This window comes from Parasteatoda tepidariorum, chromosome 3 (genome assembly GCF_982258835.1).
Source record: "Parasteatoda tepidariorum strain Cologne lab strain chromosome 3, Ptep-v5.0, whole genome shotgun sequence".
Lineage (NCBI taxonomy): Eukaryota > Metazoa > Arthropoda > Arachnida > Araneae > Theridiidae > Parasteatoda > Parasteatoda tepidariorum.
The window spans coordinates 57995569-58015781 of NC_141757.1; the positions used below are offsets into that span (position 1 = coordinate 57995569).

A 20213-nucleotide genomic window follows, 5' to 3' on the forward strand; every position below is an offset into this window, starting at 1 on the left:
TTAAATTTAATCAAGTACATACTCAAGACTTCAATTTTTTGATATATTAGATTTCAATTATTGATAAAGATATAGACAATCAGCAAGATAATAAATAATTTAAGAAAGTGAAACGGTAAAAATAGGCACCCAAAACTTGGTACCGATTTTTGAGTGCTTGAAACACGTCAACTTTTTATTTCCATCTGCATATTTTTGAAGCCAATCAAGTTTTTAAATCAATTAAAATAAAACATTTTTCACATTGATAAATAAAAAATATTCTATTTTTTTTTTCATAAAAATATTCCGAAAAAAAAAACTTAATAATAGCCTAAATTTATACAAAAACACATATTGCAATAAAATTTTTCGTCTGAAGTGCTTACATTTTTCTTAACGTAGTTCAGAAGTATGCGCATTCAAAAATATTTTACTGAAAGTACAACTTGAAATGCATGTAAATGAAAAGTTTACTATGAAATTTTTACTAACGTGCATATGGATGGAACAATGGCTTAGCAAATTTTAAAAGAGGTTTTCTTAAACTAGTGTATGTTTGACTCGAAGGCTTGATTACCATTTTATCCGTTTTCAATAATAAGTTCGCAGCATGTATATCCCTGAAGCTGCTTCCAAAGCATGTCGAATTTATTTTCATTTGTTTAAATCATAACATTAATTAAATTATTTGAGCCGAGTTTTTTTATTTTATTTTATTTTATAACCGTCGTTGAACAGCCGACCCAATTTCATGGGTTTACGACTACTAACGTTCAACTCCGTAGCCTTGTAATTTTGAACCAATCCAGAAGACAAGGAAACTCCTGGATCAGTACCCCTAGAGGTATTGATTTGTTGTGGGAACATGGAGGACTTTGAGACTCGACAGATTTAACGTGCCCAGCGCCCTACCGGCCAGGCTATCCCGGCCCGAGTTTTTTTATTTTTCTTTTCGCTACAAACTGTTAATTAAATGTTTATTATACTTGCAGCATTAAAAAAAACGTATGCACTAAGTTTTGATTTTACGCCTAGCTGAGAATAAATAATCCACTAGTATTTTCAATTGGTTGGAGTATGTATTGGAAAGGCAAATGTTTGAATATCACTGACATATGCAATGCACACACGCATTTCTCGTTTAATTGAGTTTCGTCTTGCATTTTATGGAAAATATTATACGATGTTTTCATTGCAGAAACGACATAAAAAATTGTAAATAGTTTATTTTATTTTTTATTGTGGGTCGCTTAAAATCTTATGAAATTGTAAAAGGCAATTAATATTTGGTTAGGCTAGGTTGGAGTACATGGTGAACAGACAAGCCTTTAAGAACAGTTGACTAAAGCAATGTGCACACATATTTCTCATTTAATTGAGTTTCGGCGTTCACTTTATGGGAAATATTGTTCTTTTATTGAACAAATAACGTAAAAATTACACATTGTTTAATATTTCGACTATATATAACTAGCTAAAATCTTATGAAATTGTAAACTGCAATTAACCAGTAATTGGACTAGATTGTAATACATATTAGAAAGAATACCGCTGGCCTATACAATATACATTTAATTGAGTTCAAAATGTTATTCGATGTTCTTATGGAACAAATAACATAAAAAATTTAAATAATTTATTTTTTCGACTGTGACTCGCTAAAATCTTATAAAATTGGCAGGATAGATAGAAATGTATCTCAATATAAGGATATATATTTCTCCCTTTACATAGTTTCAACTTGCATTTTATGAAAAATACGATTCTATGTTATTATTAGAAATTATAAAAAGAAGAATCAAATTTTTTTCTTCACTTTTTCAAAGCCGTGCCTTTATGTCACTGTATATATATAAAAAAAGAAGACTTTTTAAAATACTACTATCAATTCATTTTCTTTTATGGTGATACCATTAAATATTTACTCATTTATACTTAGATTATTTCCCAATGAAATAGTCAACCATTTCCATAATCTATCTAATTCGTGCCAATTCATTTAAATGAGTCTGACTCCTATCTCAGACTTACAGTCCGCAATCTTATTACATTTACACAGAAATAAAAAGTTCTCGTCTTCCTATTCACAGCACGCACGAATCCAAAGGGGGTGATAAAATTACTCATTTACGACTTCGCGTTTTACTTACTCAAAGAAACGAACAGTATTAAAAAAAAAAAAAAATTCTATTCTTCCTTGCTATTTCCCTCCCACGAAAATACTCTCCTCTCCTGAAACGAAATCGAGAAATAGCAAACCTAATTACAAAGAATTTTTTATCCTAACCAAAATCCCGGAAGTCGTTAAATCTATCTGTGTGATGTGAGAATTGCGTGATCATCTTGTTTATTCTTCCATTAAAATCTAAATTTAGTTTTCAGTAAAATGAATTTCTCGAGAAAACTGAAGCTTTTTAAAGCGAACAAAATATTTAGTTAGTTTACTGATTCAATATCGACAATATTTATGACGGAAAACTTAAACTTACTCGCCACAGTGCGCATTATATTGTTTTTAAAAACTCAATGAAACTCTTTCATAATGCTACTAATAATGATATAATAAATGTACAGTATATATAATATAAAGCATATATATAGTATACAGCATATTTAATAACTGATAACAACTCTTTTATTATATTACTGGAAATTATATACCTAAACACAGAGAAAAAAATTCGGGTAAAATTTCCGTACTAAAGACATTTTTTTTTTAAAAAAGAAGAAAAACATAATTTTGTTTAATAAAACCAAAATATACTGCTTTTTAACCATTCATTTTCTTAATTTTTCCGTTCATATGAGAACATTTTGCCGAAAATTTTGGTTTCCAAAATTATAGTGTTTATTATCACACACTTAGTAGAAAATACAAAACTGGAAAGTAAATTAAACCGAATAAATAGTTTTTATGACATGCTCTAAGTTACCTTGACAAAATTAATTTTAATACATTTAACAAATTTGTCACACATGTTAAAATCATATTTCATTGTTAAATTTATCAAAATCATTACCAAAGCAATTCGGTAAAAATTACGCTTTTGAGTCGAGCTTTTTGGTGTTCCCGTAGAGCCAAAAACATTACCATATTCTGGTAGTTGTGGTCATGCTATTTTTTTCTCAGTGCAAAATATTGATGATAAAGTAGCAAAATATTTTTTTACTGAAATAATATACTAGTATTTATAAAAGGAAACATAAACTTAAATTCACTATCCACCCTAAGCCTTACAGTGTTTTTTAAAAAACTTTTGACCATTGTATTTAATTTTAACATTACTAGAAATGTTTAAGATTCGCATCCATTTTAGTTTTAAAAATTCACACTGAAAATTTTTGCAAATACAAAGTATTTCGTAATCACCATCCTTAATAGTACATACTTTTGGAATCGTTGTCAAAAATAAAATTTAAAAAATATACATTAGGAATCTCAAAATATAGAGAGAGAAAAATCGAAATACTAGTGAGAAAAGCGAGATGGAAAATGTATATCAATTCCTGTATCTTCCCTCTGGTAATCAAATAGGGTTTTATGGTTTCCGCCCCGCCTGTGGTTGCAGTGATTCGTTAGATTTCGATTGCGTTTTTTCTTTTTCTCCTTACTTAAATATCAATTTGAGACCCCTAATATGCATACTTTTTCCACTTCATTTTTAATAAAGATTCTAAAACTTAACATTTACGGTGATTAAAACGAAACATTTTTTAGATTTATATTTCTTTTAAATTTCATAAAATGCATTCAGAACTTACAAAGGTTATAAAGTCTCAACTTAGCCATCACTTCTCAAAGTGGAATGTGTCAAAGCTTCTACGTTTTGAGAGAGGAACCTAAATCAATACGATTATAAATTAAAATAAGGAAATAATAAAATACTTGAGTGCATTCTCTTATAATTTTAAGTAGTTATCATGCGATATTTTACATTTCATGATATGTTTTAAAAACACTTTAAGACTTTCTTAGCAATGAGAAACGGTATTGTAGCTCTCAAAAAAAGACTTAGCTAATTAATGTGATAAATTTATAACTATCATCCAACAAATTATAACTATCCTGATTTTTTTAGTAACGTATCAAAACACTTTTAACCATTATAAGGTTAAACAAATTAATTTTTATATAAGTTCTTTTTATGATTTTAAATAGTTATCTCATGATATTTTTAGTAATGCTTAAAAACACTTTTTATCTTTCTTTGCAATGGAAATTTATTTTTTTTACTCTCAATAAAAAATAAAGCTAATTAGCATGATTAATTTATAACTGCCCATAATAAATAACATGATACTTTTAGAAACGCTTAAAAACACTTTTATCTTCTATAACATTAAAAACACTTTTATCTTTTATAACATTAAAAACACTTTTATCTTCTATAACATTAAAAACACTTTTATCTTTTATAAAAAATAAAAAACACTTTAACCTATAAAACGTTCAAAACGATTTTTAAACCATTTAAACAATTTGTATGTTTCTCACGATTTTAAATAGTTATGTTATGGTATTTTTAGTAATGTTAAAAAGCACTTTTAACCCCTATTTGCAAAAAAAAATTATTATTTATTATTGATAAAAGATAGAAGTAAGCTAACAAGCATGATTAATTTATTACTATCCTCCATTCTAATTTTACCATTAATTTCCTGATTACTTTTAGCTTATTTGGGGTACAACAGTTTAATCTAAGCTGCATATTTGTATATTTGACACTTTTCCCAAGATTAAGGCAATCAGAATTAAAATCTTGTTTATGTTTTGCATAAATTTTATGATTTTGCATTACAACATTAATTTGATTTAATAAGTTTGAAGCTATTAAAGTTATATGATAATGCTTAAAAGTAAGCCACGAGTATGGAAAAGTAGGTAATATTTAAGTTTGGAGCAGTGTACTCAACCTTTTGGAATTTAACTTTAAATTCAGCTCAGTAAAAAAGTTAAATAACTAATTATCTTTTGAAATAGTTTGACAAAACTATTTTTTAATGAAAGATTCAGTGTTGTCGAAAAAGGTTTCTTAGTTGTTATGTAATATATATCCATAAAGGACTATTTATGCAATTAATTTATTAGATATGCACGGAATTTTTTGAAACTATTACGAAGTCAATACACAAATTATAATTTTTAATTTAAGTTAAGATGAAGTCAGAAGTATTCTCAAACCAAAAGGCTATCAATGTAATATGTTTTTGAGTCACTGACAGAAAAATAATGTCCTACTGAAATGGTAGTCTAATAAAAGTGGCAGTAAACATAAACAGTTTTTCACAATTCTATAAAATGCTAAATAGGTAAAAGAGCTTGGAATAAAATATCACCGCAATGAAAACAAAAAAAATGTATTCAAGAAAATGTTTGTAAATATTTTATTTTTTAACTTCACAATTACAAAAATTTCACTTTGCAAATAGCACATCAATTATTATATAATTTAGTGCACTTAATAGATATTGTTCGTATCACATTACAGCACTAAATGAATGAATAGTTATTAACCGAGACCAACAAATCATACTTATAGTCCCAAAGAGCCTATTTTTCGCAATGGTATCATTTTGGCGCTTTCATAGTGCAAAACAATTTAATATTTTATGTAACAACAAACTTTACATTAGACTAACTTTAAATATCTAATTTCGAAAAAACTATTTTTTTACAATCAGTTATATTAAAGTTATTATCAGCTAACTTATATTTTATTTTAACTGAAATGAAAATTATATTCTAACCAAAAATTATGGATTAAATTCAAATATGTACTGTGAAAAAAATGAAGAGATAATTAATAACTATTTCTCCAAATCTAAATTTAAATAATGAATCACAAACTCCTAAAATCAATAGGCAAATTACTTTTTCTCGAGCTACGGTATCTCGTAGATTGTCCAACTACCATCGATAACGAAATATTTTTTTTGTGAAACCCACGAACAAAACGTAACAGTCTGAGCGTGATATTTATTAAAAAGTATTTTTATGCCAGTACATGGAGATTATTTTAAACAGGGAGTTATTGCCTCGGTAAATAATTGTATAAAACAAATTCAAATATACTTTATTTGTAGAAAGTATATTTATAAACGTAGAAAGCAATAAAAATGTAAAAGTAGCTACGACGGAATGAATTTGAAATGTTCCAAATGATATTTGATTAATATTTTTTTTAAGATAAGCTTAAAAAATTTTGAAAAATGAATTTAAAGATTAAACGTTTTATTCATTAATTAAAACAGTCCACGATAATTTTATTGTGCGAAATAGAATTATTTCTTTATTCTGAGTTACTTCTTATCATTATCTGAAAACAAAATGTTCTCCAATTTTTTTAATTGCTGCAGTATTGAATTTTTGTAGATTTTTGTACTTCAGCGACAATAAATACTTATAACTAACAATAAGTATTTATTGTCACTGAATATCTTTTCTCTGTATGGGGTGAAAAAAAAAAGCAAGGAATTAAGAATGCTACGAAATCAAGCGGAAAACTGGATAAACATATACCAACACAGTTAATAAATTTAAACTAATTCCGATTTTTTTTTAAATATGGCTTTGCGTTAGCGTATTAAATTAAAATGAGTTTTTAGTCAGTTTAAATCCATCAAAAGATTAACTGTATTTAGTTTCATTCGGTATGATGCTGTTGCTCGTGACGAATTCGTAAGAGTCAAAATTTTCCCTAGTCAAGCGATTTCCTCTGGTACTTAACTTTTTCAAGAGCCCGAAAAAGATCTCTTTCCCCATTATTTATAATAAAGCAGCACAATTTTTCTGAAGTTTTAACAAGGACCAAGCATACAAATTGTACCTAAATTAATTTTATATTTGTAACCTGTTAAAACTGCATCAATTACCAAAATTATAATCAAGAGTTATTGGCATCAGTAATAGTTAGGCAATTTCTCACGGTTCTTCTGAACTGAGCCTTGAATAACATTTTATCTATAAAATTCGGATCTTTACGTGCTAAAACTCAATCTTAATGGTTTGAGGGCGGTGACCTCAAATATGCTAATCAATTAGTGCCGATACTATTTTAAGCTACGAAATCATGCGCAAAAACGCACTTTCTCTGAATAAACATACCTTTTTTTCAACAGATTCGGAGTTCTGATCATTATATAGAAAATTGCCGCACTGTGGTAAATATGGTCCCTATCGTTTGGTCAGGAGAGCAATCCAAAAAGCAATTTTTGCAAAAGTCATATTTTTAAAATCATTAATTTCTCAGAAAATATTCAATCACTTTCACTAAAATTTTGTATTTTGCCTTTTAAAATTAGATTGTAAAATTTTTATGTCTTAAATTCAAATTTCTTTCAACTATGTATTATTAAATAAAATAATAAAAAAATAAAAAATATTTATTAAATGTTATGTTTTGCAGGAAATTATCTTTGGATAAGCGAATTTTATAATTGTGTGCAAAAAATTTTCAATTTGCTTAAAAAGTTCTCAAGATATAGTGAAATACGTACTAAAATAGTAAAATTAACATTAAGGGGTCCAAACTTTGGAACGCTCTCCTGACCTAACTATTGAAACCATTTTTTCTTTAGATTGCGGCAACCCCCAAATAATTTGGGGGTCAGAAATCCAAATCTGTCGGGAAAAGCATGTTATTCAGAGAAAGTACTTTTTTGTGTCTGATTTCGTAACTAAAAATATCGTCTACACTAATTAATTAGCATATTTGTCATTTCTTCAAGCCATTAGGATTGAGTGCTGGAACTTAAAAATCTGATCATTAGATCGAACGTTATTTGAGTGGTGCGTTTATTTATTTATTTATTTATTTATTTATTTATTTATTTATTTATTTATTTATTTATTTATTTATTTATTTATTTATTTATTTATTTTTTGTTCACTGAACATAGATTTTTTTTACTTAAATTAAGACCCGCGACAAAAATTAATTAAGCATCATTGGCGTCAGTAATATTGCTTGATGATTTTTAACACTTCTCCTAACGATTATTTCTCCATTAATTTTGCTTTTTAGTACTCAACTTATTTTTTTATTTCAATAATTAGTTAGTACCGAAATTAATCAAGCATCATTAGAGTCATTAATAGTATGGACGTTTTTTATGTTTCGCCTAAACGAGTTGGTACTATTTCTCTACTTATTTTGCTTTTTAGTACATAGCTAATTTTTTTTATTTCAAATACCATTGATTCAAGGTTTTTTTGTTTTATATAAACACCTTCTCAAAAAATAGCTATAAACATTGTAAAAACGTTTCAGACGTGGTTTCAGATAACTTTAGAAATGCTAATTTGGTGAGGTAGTCCACCTATGCTATCGCTTTCAAGTTGATCATTGAGTTTATCTGGCATAATGAATAAAAAAAATTCAATATTTAAGAGCGTGCAATAAACCCTTTTCTTTTAAATAAGAGCTTTAAGCTAGCAAATATCACTGAAGTTATCTTAAAAATATATGAAAAATCTGCAAAATCGTCTGCACTTTCATTTTTATCAAAGGCAAGTTGGCATCAAAACTATGCCAACCAATGAAAAAATTAAATGTTTCAAATTTCAGTCTCATCCGATCTAATTGAACTTTTTGAACGACTTTTAGGATCCGAGGCTGAAATTGTCCGAATTTCAGAACTCTAGCATGGTTCTAAAGTTAAAAGAAACAGACACATAGACAAACTCTGCATTTCCTTATTATTAATTTTAAAAATTACGAATTCATTGATTATAAAAAAGATTGTAAATTTGTGACCAGAAAAATTTGAAGAAACGCGCGAAGCTCCTAAAAAAATGTACAAATCTTATAAATGAAGCTAAAAATTTAAAGCTAAGATTAAAAGACATCTTATCCTTGTACTCTTTAATTTCACTGCATTTTTAAGGCGGTGAAATTAAAGAGAACAAATGTAGAGCCTAGAAAATATTTCATTAAAATAATGCATTTAAAACTAACAAATGCAGAAAGGGATTTCTGAAAAAAAACTACACGTATAATAACTTCAAAAAACTACACATTCAGACATATAAAACGCATAACACAAAACACATAGTCAAAAAATAATTTCAAAGATTGTTTTTCGTTATAAAATGTTTCTGAAGCCTTTTTAACACTAGATTGCCTATGGAAGTCGTTTTGACTGCTTTTAATTTGAATTAGAGAAACAATAATGTATATAATGAGACAATTTCTTAGAATTTTGTACAGCATATAATTTTTTTATTGTTAATATTTACTAATAACTTGTTGTATGTATGCATAACTTGTTACTGTAAATGATGTAAAAAAATATTAAAAATTTATTTTTAAGAAATATTCTTTATACACATTATTTATTCTTTTAGAATCCAGTCATTTTGCCTGCTTTTGGGCAATATAGGTATATACTAAGTTTCAGTCTTTCTAGTGTTAAGTTAGAAAGATGTCATATAGTTTCTTTTACTAAAAATATGTTTCTTTTAATTTTCATAAAAGAAATTTACTGAAAAAATCAAAATATTACTTTATACAGACTTGTATGATGTGCTTTTGGAATTCTTGTTTTAAAAAGGAATTCATTATAATAATCATAGCAAAAAGTATGAACAAATATTTGATAACAATACTCATATTCCTTTTTAATTATAAATCTATGATCCATATGAAAATTGAAAACATTTAAAATTAGCTTTAAAAGTTTAATGCTTCAACTTTCTCAATCGTTCTAACAAACAGTCAAGTGACAAAAAAATTGATTAATTTTAACTTTTTGAAAAAGTAACATTCAACAAATATTCACCATATTTTATTAACAAATTTTGATCTTCCTTTTTCGTTTTTATCACTTATATTATTCTTAGGATAATTTTCAAAACCTTTGAAAGTAGATCGGAATGACTTCAATGATTCAAAATTATGAAACAAAAAACAAACATTATCTCTCATTTATGTTTTTGAAATTAAACAATTATGTGTTTGGAAAGAGCATAAGCTAATAGCTAATTTAAGATAGTTTTCGATCTCAGAACATTTTAGTTTTTATATAAATTTCGAAGAAATATTTTGGATTTAATTTGTTATTATACGAAAACGATTTGTTTTGATTTTGCTCGTTGACTTTAGAAAAGAAAGAGTCAATTACCTGCTTTATTGTGCGGTTTAGCAGTATTTTTTTCAAAGAACTATAATTTCAGCAGAAATTTTTTTTACAATTTCTTTAAAAAATTTTTCTATTATTGATATTTACTTTTATATTTTATAAAAATAAAAAATCTGATTTTGTTGGAAAAATTTTTAAAATTTAATATCTGTGACTTTTTTCTTTTTTTTTTTGAATTTCCCAAATAAATAAGAATAGTGAAAAGAAAATATAGAATAATAAATGCAAAAAAGTTCGGAATTTTTCTTAAAGGAATTAAATTAATTTAATTTATAAAAAGAAATTGTTTCGACCGGCTGGTTATAAAACAATACCTGTTATATCATTTATAGAAACAGACCGAGTACGCGCAGTTTATGATTGTATTTTGAACCATTTTTTAACTATTTTCAATCTCAATCAGTATATAACAATTTACAGTAACTATTAAAAACATTTAAGCCACCAAAAATATCTTGTTAATGAAAATATTAATCATAAAAACTTTTACAAATCAGGAACACCATCAAAAATGCAAATTAAATCCAAGAAAAGTTTATCACTAATTTAAAAACAAGTCATAACATTCTTTTACTTTAAAAAACATCCTTTCTTTTATGAAAAAAATCAAATATTTTTTAATCAAAAAAAGTTTCCGTTTGTTTAACCCCATCTCCCAATAAATCATTTAACCTAAATTAAAAGAATTTACCGATTGAAAAAAGTTAATTACCCAATTTGTCCTTCATAATTCAAATCTTTATTCTATAAATGTTGTTTACTGACAAACCACAAAATAGTTGTTATGACAACGAATAGTTTACTTTCAATAAGAAACGGAGGTAAGGGGCTTTTAAAGTATTGAAAGGCGAGATTAGCTATTTCTTATGCCAGAAGCATGATCTACTTCTTTTTATTCATGACAAGAATTGTTCGACTGTCTTACGTTTGATAGACATTCTCCAGAAGGGGCTAAAAGTGCTAAATATTTCTTTTAAAAGCTTTACTACACGCCCATAATAAAATGAAAATGGTATGTATTTCGTTTTATGTTTAGCTTTTCGGCAGCTTTTATTGACTAAAGTTGCTCGTTTTTTAGTTTTTGTTCGCCATCATTGTTATTTGACTAGATGAAATGGTGTTACCTAATTTAAGTAGCAAAAAATGTGAATAATTAGCGGGACAGCTTCATCTATTGGGATTTTTCATCAATATTATTGATTCTACATTAGTTATAAAACGTAGATTGACCTATTTTGTAAAAAGTTTTCGTAAAAGATTTTTACAGAATAGTTTCGTGAATTTCTAAAATAAAAAACTTTCTTTAAAAATATTTTACAATTAAAAAAAAATAATAAAATGAAGCTTTTTATGTGTAAGAAAATGTAATGAAACATTAATAATTTAAGTGTTTTATTATTTTTAAGTCTTATTTATGTTAAAAGTCTTAAGTCTGTTAATTTTCATTCGGCTTCTCTTTGTTCATGACAAGAATTGTTCGACTGTCTTACGTTTGATAGACATTTCTCGAAAGGAGCTAAAAGTGCAAAATATTTCCTTTAAAAGCTTTACTATACACCCATAGAGAAGTGAAAATGGTATGTATTTTCGTTAGCATTTTGGCAGATTTTTTCGGGCAAGTTCTTCATTTTATATTTTTTCGTTCACCATCGTTTTTCTTTGAGTAGCTAAAATGCTGTTACCTTAAGTAGCAAAAAATGTGTATAATTAGTGGCACAGTTTCGTCTCCTGGGATTTTTTCAACAATATTATTGATTCCACATTAGCTAGAAAACTATTTCTTTTCAGATTGACCCATTTTATAAAAAAAATTACGAAATAGTTGAGCAAATTTCTAAGACAAAGAACTTTTTTTTAAGTATTTTTCAATTTAAAATAAAAAAATTAAATTAAATTTATAATGTGTAAGAAAATGTAATGAAACATTAAAAATTTGGATGATTTTTTAATTTTAAATCTTTGCTAATTTTCATTCAATTTCTTTTTTAGATTGCCTAAATTTTTAAAAGATTTTCAGAAAATGTTTGTGATAAATTCCAGAAAAAAAACTTTCCTTAAAAATTACTCATATCAAAAATAAATTGAATATTTAAGAAAATGTAGTGAAACATTCAGAATTAAGGTTTTTTGTTTCATTTAAGTTCATAAAAGACTTGTATTTTATCATTGAAAATTGTTTTCATTTTCTGAAAACAATTTTATTCATCTGTAAATTCCTTAAAATTATTTAGATTAAGTGTTACTTCCGCTAAACTGATAATTTGATTAATTAATTACAATTACTTAGTTTACATTATAGTTTTGTTTTATCACAAACTGTTTGTTTTCTTTATTTTGTATAAAAATTCTTACCAGAGTTGAAAAAAAAATCTTTTTATATTGGTTTTGTCAATGTATCTAAAGTGAAGCAACTAAGCACTTAACACATTAATCTGTCTAACATCCACATAAATTGGGCATGAACATATTTACACGGAATTTGCTCAAAAATTATTGTTTTTAAAAAGTAATAAATATGGTTTTAACTTAGTTATAGTTCATATTTGTTACACATCTACTTTTTTGCATTAACTGCATCAAAATTGTTAAAAACATATACGAATTACTCTTGTGTAATGTATAATATCAATAGTAATGAGATTTATAATAATATTTTAATCGAAATTTTATTGATTAGAAAATAAACAATTTTAACTCAGATGATAAAAGCTATTACATTTTCTTTGAAAATATTTTATAAGTATTCAAAATCCTAAAATCTGAATTTTGACAACTGTTCAAGGAAAAGATGGGCCTGAAAAAAACAATAAGGTTGCGAGAAACTTGGTCTGGTTTGCCATTTCTGTGCATTTTTTCATTTTTAAAGAATCTTGAAACAAAATTAACAAAAGAGAAATTATTCTGTTTGTCAATGCTTGAGTCAGAATAGAATGAAATTACATTTATGAGCTTTTTTTTTAATTTATGAATAACTGAATTGAATTTATCCGCAATTTTAAAACTTAATTTTACTTAAATAGGTTATGAACCACTTAATTGACAATCGATTAACTTTATTTTATTTTACAAGCTTATAAAACTCCTCTGATAAAAAATTATAAAAAGAAATTAACTAATGGAATTTCGTTTCGAAAAAAGGAATCGTGCACGTGTATTTCTGTCAAAATCGTCAATGTTTTCAAGTTTTTTCTTCTTTGGTGAATGCGTTACATTTTAGTTTCATACTGTCGGAAGATATTAAAAACAGAAGCTCTACATATCTCAGTTGCATGAGCTGCACGTTTCAATGCATCCGACATTTCAACATCAGGATTCGATTCCAATTCAACTTTATTTATAGTATTTTTTTCTGAGCTTTCTTGAAATGTTATTTTTTTGACGTTTTTTTATAGTTCTAAACATAGAATTACTTTCGATCTCCATCGTTGTACCAGTCTAAACGTACTAAATACAATAAAAAAGGTAACAAATATTTGACGTCCGTTTAGCGCCACACCAAACACGTGATGGACGTCTCCAAATGATGTACTTTTTTTACTCCTAAACCAATTTCATTTCTTATATGGAAGAATTTTGGGGGGAAATTTTGGCCAGTGGGGCCAGATGTGGTATTTTTAATAGTGGCCACTTTATAAATCATGTGGCCACTTTTTTTAAAAACTGAAATTTTCAAACTGTAATTTTAAGAAAAGAGTAGACATTAAATGATGTAGGACGTATCTCCTTAAGCATTTTTGAAATAAGGTAAACATTACATGCACACGATGTGCATTTTCGGGGAAAAACGTAGTGATCGGGTGGCGACTAAAATGTCATTTTTAATCGCCACTTATTATATTTAGCTGCTCAGTAGCCGATAGCAACTAGTACTTTTGTCCAAGTTTTTCTGATAAAACAAAAATTGCAAAATCTAGTATTTAGGAATAATAATTAAAAATAATTTAAGGTAATTTTTAAAAAAATTAGGTACAGTGTATTCCCTGTTTGCTACTGCTCGTAATCCTCAAACAATTGTTATCCATTTCGTTTCGTTTCTTTAATCTTATGGGTCAATTAAAAGTATAAGTCTGTCCAATAGGTTTTCCACAAGGTCTGCCAAATAGTTTCTAGCAACAACTCAATATCATGATTTAATTCATTTGTCACTTTGCGAAATTTTTCCCAATTCACTTTTTTTCAGCTACTCTAATAACGGATGAAGTTCATTTGACTTTATTCTTAATGACAGTGAAATTTGAATATCAAACTCCTCTTTTAAATATTTTTTCCGCACATAAACTGGACATTATTTTACATGTTATTCATTGAACCAATAACACTACTATGTTATTTCTTTGGCAAACTTAATCATTATGAAACTTCTAATTGCTGAATAAGTTAGCAATCTGATCCCTCATATCCATGGTAATAATGTCTATAAGTTAGCAATACAGAATAGTTTAAAATTGTAACAAAAAGCTTATAAAACGATGCTAAAATTTTATTTAAAAAACTACATTATGAAATACATTTTTAAAACTGACATTTTATGAAATACGAATATGAATATTGTTATCCTGATTAATGCTTTTGAAATATTCTCTGAGGCTATTAAAATTCATGTTACATTTTTATTTACTCGTTGCCTAAAGTCAAATAATGTCGATAGTTCCGAATGCCCGCATGGGAGATGATAAATGACACAGAACGTTCACGTAAGTTGACATAGATATTTATATTAATTAATAGTTACTTTGATACTGGAATGATGCGTCAGAAACATTTAAATAAAATTTATATTTCTAGTCAAATAAATTTGTTTTGACATTTTCCTTACATTTTGAGATCTTTTGAGATTTTAAATACTAAAATTAAAGTCTTTTTGATTTCTTCTCTTCTGCCACAAGTGTTTTCTATCTCTAGAAGAAGATATTGTTTAAAATTAGCATTTTTCATTTACGGCAATTAGCTTTAAAATTTTTACTTCATAATCAAGTTAATTTTATGTACTAAACTTTTGTGAGCTTATGTTTTTCTAAAGTTTTTCTAAGTTTCGTTAGTTATTGAGTGTGGAATTTCAGAAGTAACTCTTTTTTTGTGGATTTCGTCAATTAATTAGAATAATTAGAAATTGTTATTGGTATAATCCTGCTTAGACCTACTATTGAATAACTATTTCAATTTACAGATTCAGATTCAGAAATGGGAACCGCTTTGGAGGATGGATACATACCTGACAGAATATACGTGCATCAGTTAAACTTAACGTAAGTATATTTATAAGATTTATCGTTTTAAAGTAAACTTTTTTGTGGTGATAAAACTTCATGCTTACTAAACTAGGTGCACAGAAGTAACAAATACAATAATTCGCAATCGTCTGGAAATTATTTCTTATGCCTAGATAATAATTTTGATATTATTTTCTTTAACAACCATAAAAATAACATGAATCATAAAAATCTGAGCTTTATTAAAAAAAAATAAAACGCATCATTTCCATTCTGACAATTTGTATTGAAGTAGAAATTTTGATATCTAAGAATTTTTGTAACTGGTAAAACTAAAAAAAATTTTAATTCAGCTCAAAATTAAAAAAAAGCCATTTTAAAGAAAAAAAATTTAAGTCGTATTATAGTTACGTCAAAAAATAGAGATGCAAATTCTTAAAATTTGTGGAAATTTGTACATTTAATTTCTGGACTGTCTCTTGTCAACAAATCAAAGATTCGACTCACAGTGCAAGAAAAAATAAAAGCTCAATATCAAAGAGTGCGGAACCCTTTTAGAAAAGGACATTTGTTAGAATTTTTTTGCCCAAAAAAGTATAGATTTCGAGAGGCAAATTTGTAAAATTAATTTCTAAACTGTGCTTTTAGTAGCGTTCAACATCTAACCATATTTTCATAAATAAACCAATATCTCAGCTTCCAATGCTGAAAAAAAGCAAAGCTTCGGTTCAGAGACTATGACATCAGAATGCAACTCGTACGCTCTAAATATATCCAAAAAATACAAATTTCGTGAAACACATTTGTAAAATTAATTTCCAAACTGTCGCTTTTAACGCCATTTTTTCATTAATGAATTCGGAATTTTCACCTACAATCTTAAAAAAAAAGTAGGTCGCATATTCGGATACTATCGCATTATTTAGCCGAATATCACATCGTTATTCATTATAACTTTTTTAAATATGCTTCCAAAAATTATAAGTTTCATTAAGAAACTTTGCAAAATTTATTTCAAACTCTTCCCTGTAGCGTTAAATGTACAGCCATATTTTTGTAAACAAATCAGGATTAAGAACCCCAATGCTAGAAAAAAAATAAAATTCAAATCCAGAGACAAGTACGCCTTTTCACAAAATGACATTTGTCATTGCTATCCAAGCAAGTGAGGTATTGATATCAATGTATATTTTAACAATAAAATACTTTAGTTCACTTACAGTTTTAAAGTCTATTTAAGCCCAAAAAATTTAAGCTTAACGACGCAAATTTGTATATTTTATTTCTAAAATGTCCCTTGTAAGACAGTTACGAAATAATTTTATTTAATTTAAATAAATAAAAAAAAGATAATTTTAAATGAAATGGTTAGACGTATAGCCATATTTTCATTAAAAAAATTGATCCTCATTGCTGGAAAAAAGTGAAGCTCTCATCCAGAGACTGCTGCATGATTTTACAGAATGACATTTGTAGAAACGAAATCTCTCCAAAAATATACATAAATAAGTTTTGAGGTTCCAAATTTGAAAACTTAATTTCTAATCTGTCTATTGTGATGTTAAACATGTAGCTATATTTTCTCTAACTAACCTGTTCCACATCCAATGCTATGAAAAAGTAAAACTGCGATGCAGAGACTGCGCCTTCATTTCACAGAAGGAAACTTGTAGAAACTAAATTTGTCCAAACAAATATGTGTATTTTGAGGTGTGAATTCGTAAAATATATTTACAATAAAATTTACAGGATATCTACGCTTTCTTAAGAGGACGTTATGCCGCCAGAAAAATGCTTCATGGCAAATTCCTTTCCACTTTTATAAGTAATTTAACATTTAAAGCATAGAAAAAGGAATTCAGATAAACTGAAAAATTTAAATGCTGAAATTTTTTTTTTCAAAATATCTAAATAGAAACAATTATTTCAGTATTGCTTCCACTACGTAATCATAAATACACCAACAATAATGTGCATTTTGATATTTTGAAATTTTCTTTTTGGCATTTAAAATGTCATTGTTTAATCTGAATTTATCTGAACTCAATTTTTGCTATACTTTAATTCGTATTTACTTATGTAGATGAAAGAGAATTTGTCTTCAACGGTTTCTCCCACTGTGTAGCGCACTCTTAACACTTTTTACTCCTCCTTTTTGAGTTACCCATCATGAGTTTGACCCAGGTTGTTCAGAATAAGCGTATCCACATACCATAATAATGATTTTTAATTATGGAACTACTCATTAAAATTTAAATAGAATTATTTATTTGAACTTAAAAACGAAAAAAACCTAAACAAATTTTCTCACTTTCTTACATATCTCTGTATGTGATACAGAGTCACTTTATTTTTAATACTTTTATTTTATGTTTAATAGTTTAATGCAGTATTTTCTGAAAGCGCCATTTTTAATACGTAATTTTATAATTCCTTCTAAAGTTTTTTAAGAAATCATTTATAAATAAATTATTAAAAGCGAAGCCCAGATATTACTCACACACTCTTCTTAATTTTGTTAACCAATAGAAAGCGTTTTGAACCATCTATTTATTAAAACTTTAAATTAATAACCAAAATTGCGAAGAAGTTCTTTTAATTTTAACTTTTATATGATAAAGAACGATTTATTCAGTTGTTATAGGACTTTTGCTTTCAATTTTGGCAATGTATGACTTCATTTTTTAAGGAATCAAAAATTATGCATTTAAGGGATGAAATTAAAAATTAGAGTTTAAAAAATTACGTATCAAATATACATTTCATTAAAGTTCATCATTCAAAAACTTCTTTTAAAACTAAAAGCTATCGCTATCGATATATATATATATATATATATATATATATATATATATATATATATATATATATATATATATATATATATATATATATATATATATATATATATATATATATATATATATATATATATATATATATATATATATATATATATATATATATATATATATATATATATATATATATATATATATATATATATATATATATATATATATATATATATATATATATATATATATATATATATATATATATATATATATATATAGTTTTAATTTTATTTAATAATGATTTTTTCTCAGATCTGCTGACATTGTTCGCCGACAAAAAGAGAAGGAGATGGTGGAAGAAGAAAAAATAAAAGTTATGGAAAAGAAAGAGATAAAGAAAAGACAAAAAGAAGAAGAAAGGAAAAGAGTAGGAAAATACAAATACATGATCCATTTCTTAGGCTATTTTTTTTTTCTTCTTTTTAAGTGTATGAAATGAAAGCCTTTTTGAATATATTTCTATAGTAAGAAAATAATTTATATTCTATCATCTACACATTCTGAAATATTTTTCTAAAGGTGTAAGTCATATTCATAAGAACAACTAAAAGACATCACATTTCAAAGGAATAAACCTTCTCAAACTTCAAACGGCATTTTACTTTTAGTTAATTGTTAAAATTTAGCTGTTAATTTTCCACAGATTTCTTTAAAAGGTAATTCAACAAAACGTAAACTAAAATTTTAAACTTTAGCAGACTTAACATATTTTGTATCATTTTAAAGTTCAAAATGTATAGTTTCATGTTATGAGCTTATTTTTTTATTAGCATTTGATGAATACCTCTCTTTTCAACTCAAAACTCAGGTTTTATTTTTTCCATTAGCTATGTGAAACAAAGATAATATTTAAGCACTCCATTTTAATATTCTATAAAATATTTTCAGCATTTAACTACTTTGATTATTCTTAATAACATAACACTATAGTTATGTACAGAAAAAGTAATTCTTTGAAAAAAGTACTTTTGGTAATTTTAGAATTTGAATTGCCAAACTTTTTGCTATGTACGTAACAAAACTTAAGTGAAAGTTAATTGCTAATTTTTTTTTTGTCAAAATTAAGCCATATTTTTTTAGTTCTTTTTTTGATCCTTTCATCATTGTTAGTAACAAGTTAAATGACTTAAGCAGAATTTTTCCAAGCAAGCAACTTTTTTAAAAATTTGGGTTACAGACTTGTTACGGGCGTATTTTGTGTTAGGGGCGTAGCATATCTATATTAAAGCCGTAACAAATCAAGAACTTGAATTAAAAAATAAATAAATTCTGTAAATGACATTCGTTAGATATAAATATATTTGAGAGAGGTCAAACGGATATATTTCTAAACTTTGTGTCTTCTCATTATCATACGGTAACATTATTAATTACACGGTAACATTACACGGTAACATTATTAATTTCAAAGGTATTTATTTTTAAACTTTTTACAAAGAAGTTCATAAAAATTTTGAAGGGAAATTAAATTTTAAATGTTGACAAAATTTTTTGATGTCAGGACTCAAAATTAGCGTTGGAATGTTGGTTCAAGACCACTAAAATATGACTCAGACCGTAATAAAATATTGAGCTGTGATCTTTCAGACCAGCAATCGATGTAAAGGGATGTAAATTTGTTTTTGTTTTTTCTCTTTTTCTTTTTTTTTTCTTTTTTTTCTTTTTTTGGTTTTATGTTCCTTTTTTGTTGGTTTTATGTTTTATGTTCGGCGTCCTTCTCCCAAAACAGCGAATTTCATTGTAATTTTAGTAAAATCAAAGACAGTAAATATTAATTCAGCTTTGTTCTAAAATTTTTAACGAACTACCAAATTTTGACTTCAATTAAAAATATGAAATTACTATATTATTCGTAAAAATAGTGGTATTTATGGGATATATTATTCCTTGAAACTGTTCTAAATTTAATTTAACACTCACTAAGGCATTTACCCTATTGAGAAAGAAAAAACTTTTTTTAAACATTGTTACATAAAAACAGCGCAATATCTTTACTTTCCAGAAAGCAAAAATCAAATATCGA

The 20213-nt window shown here is 26.3% G+C and overlaps 1 protein-coding gene across 10 annotated transcripts in view; it reads left to right on the forward strand.

The window, feature by feature from the left end:
• LOC107438736 (uncharacterized) overlaps positions 1-20213 on the forward strand; it is a 75880-nt gene that overhangs the window by 29728 nt on the left and 25939 nt on the right. For 8 of the 10 annotated variants that reach the window (XM_087159367.1, XM_087159373.1, XM_087159374.1 and 5 more), the window contains exons 2-3: positions 15290-15368; positions 18443-18557. In XM_087159367.1, coding sequence (XP_087015493.1) covers positions 15304-15368; positions 18443-18557 — 180 coding nt within the window. In that variant the 5' untranslated portion in view covers positions 15290-15303. Of the gene's footprint in view, positions 1-10964; positions 11135-15289; positions 15369-18442; positions 18558-20213 lie in introns of those variants that run through there. The other 2 variants (XM_087159371.1, XM_087159369.1) reach the window with 2 other exon arrangements.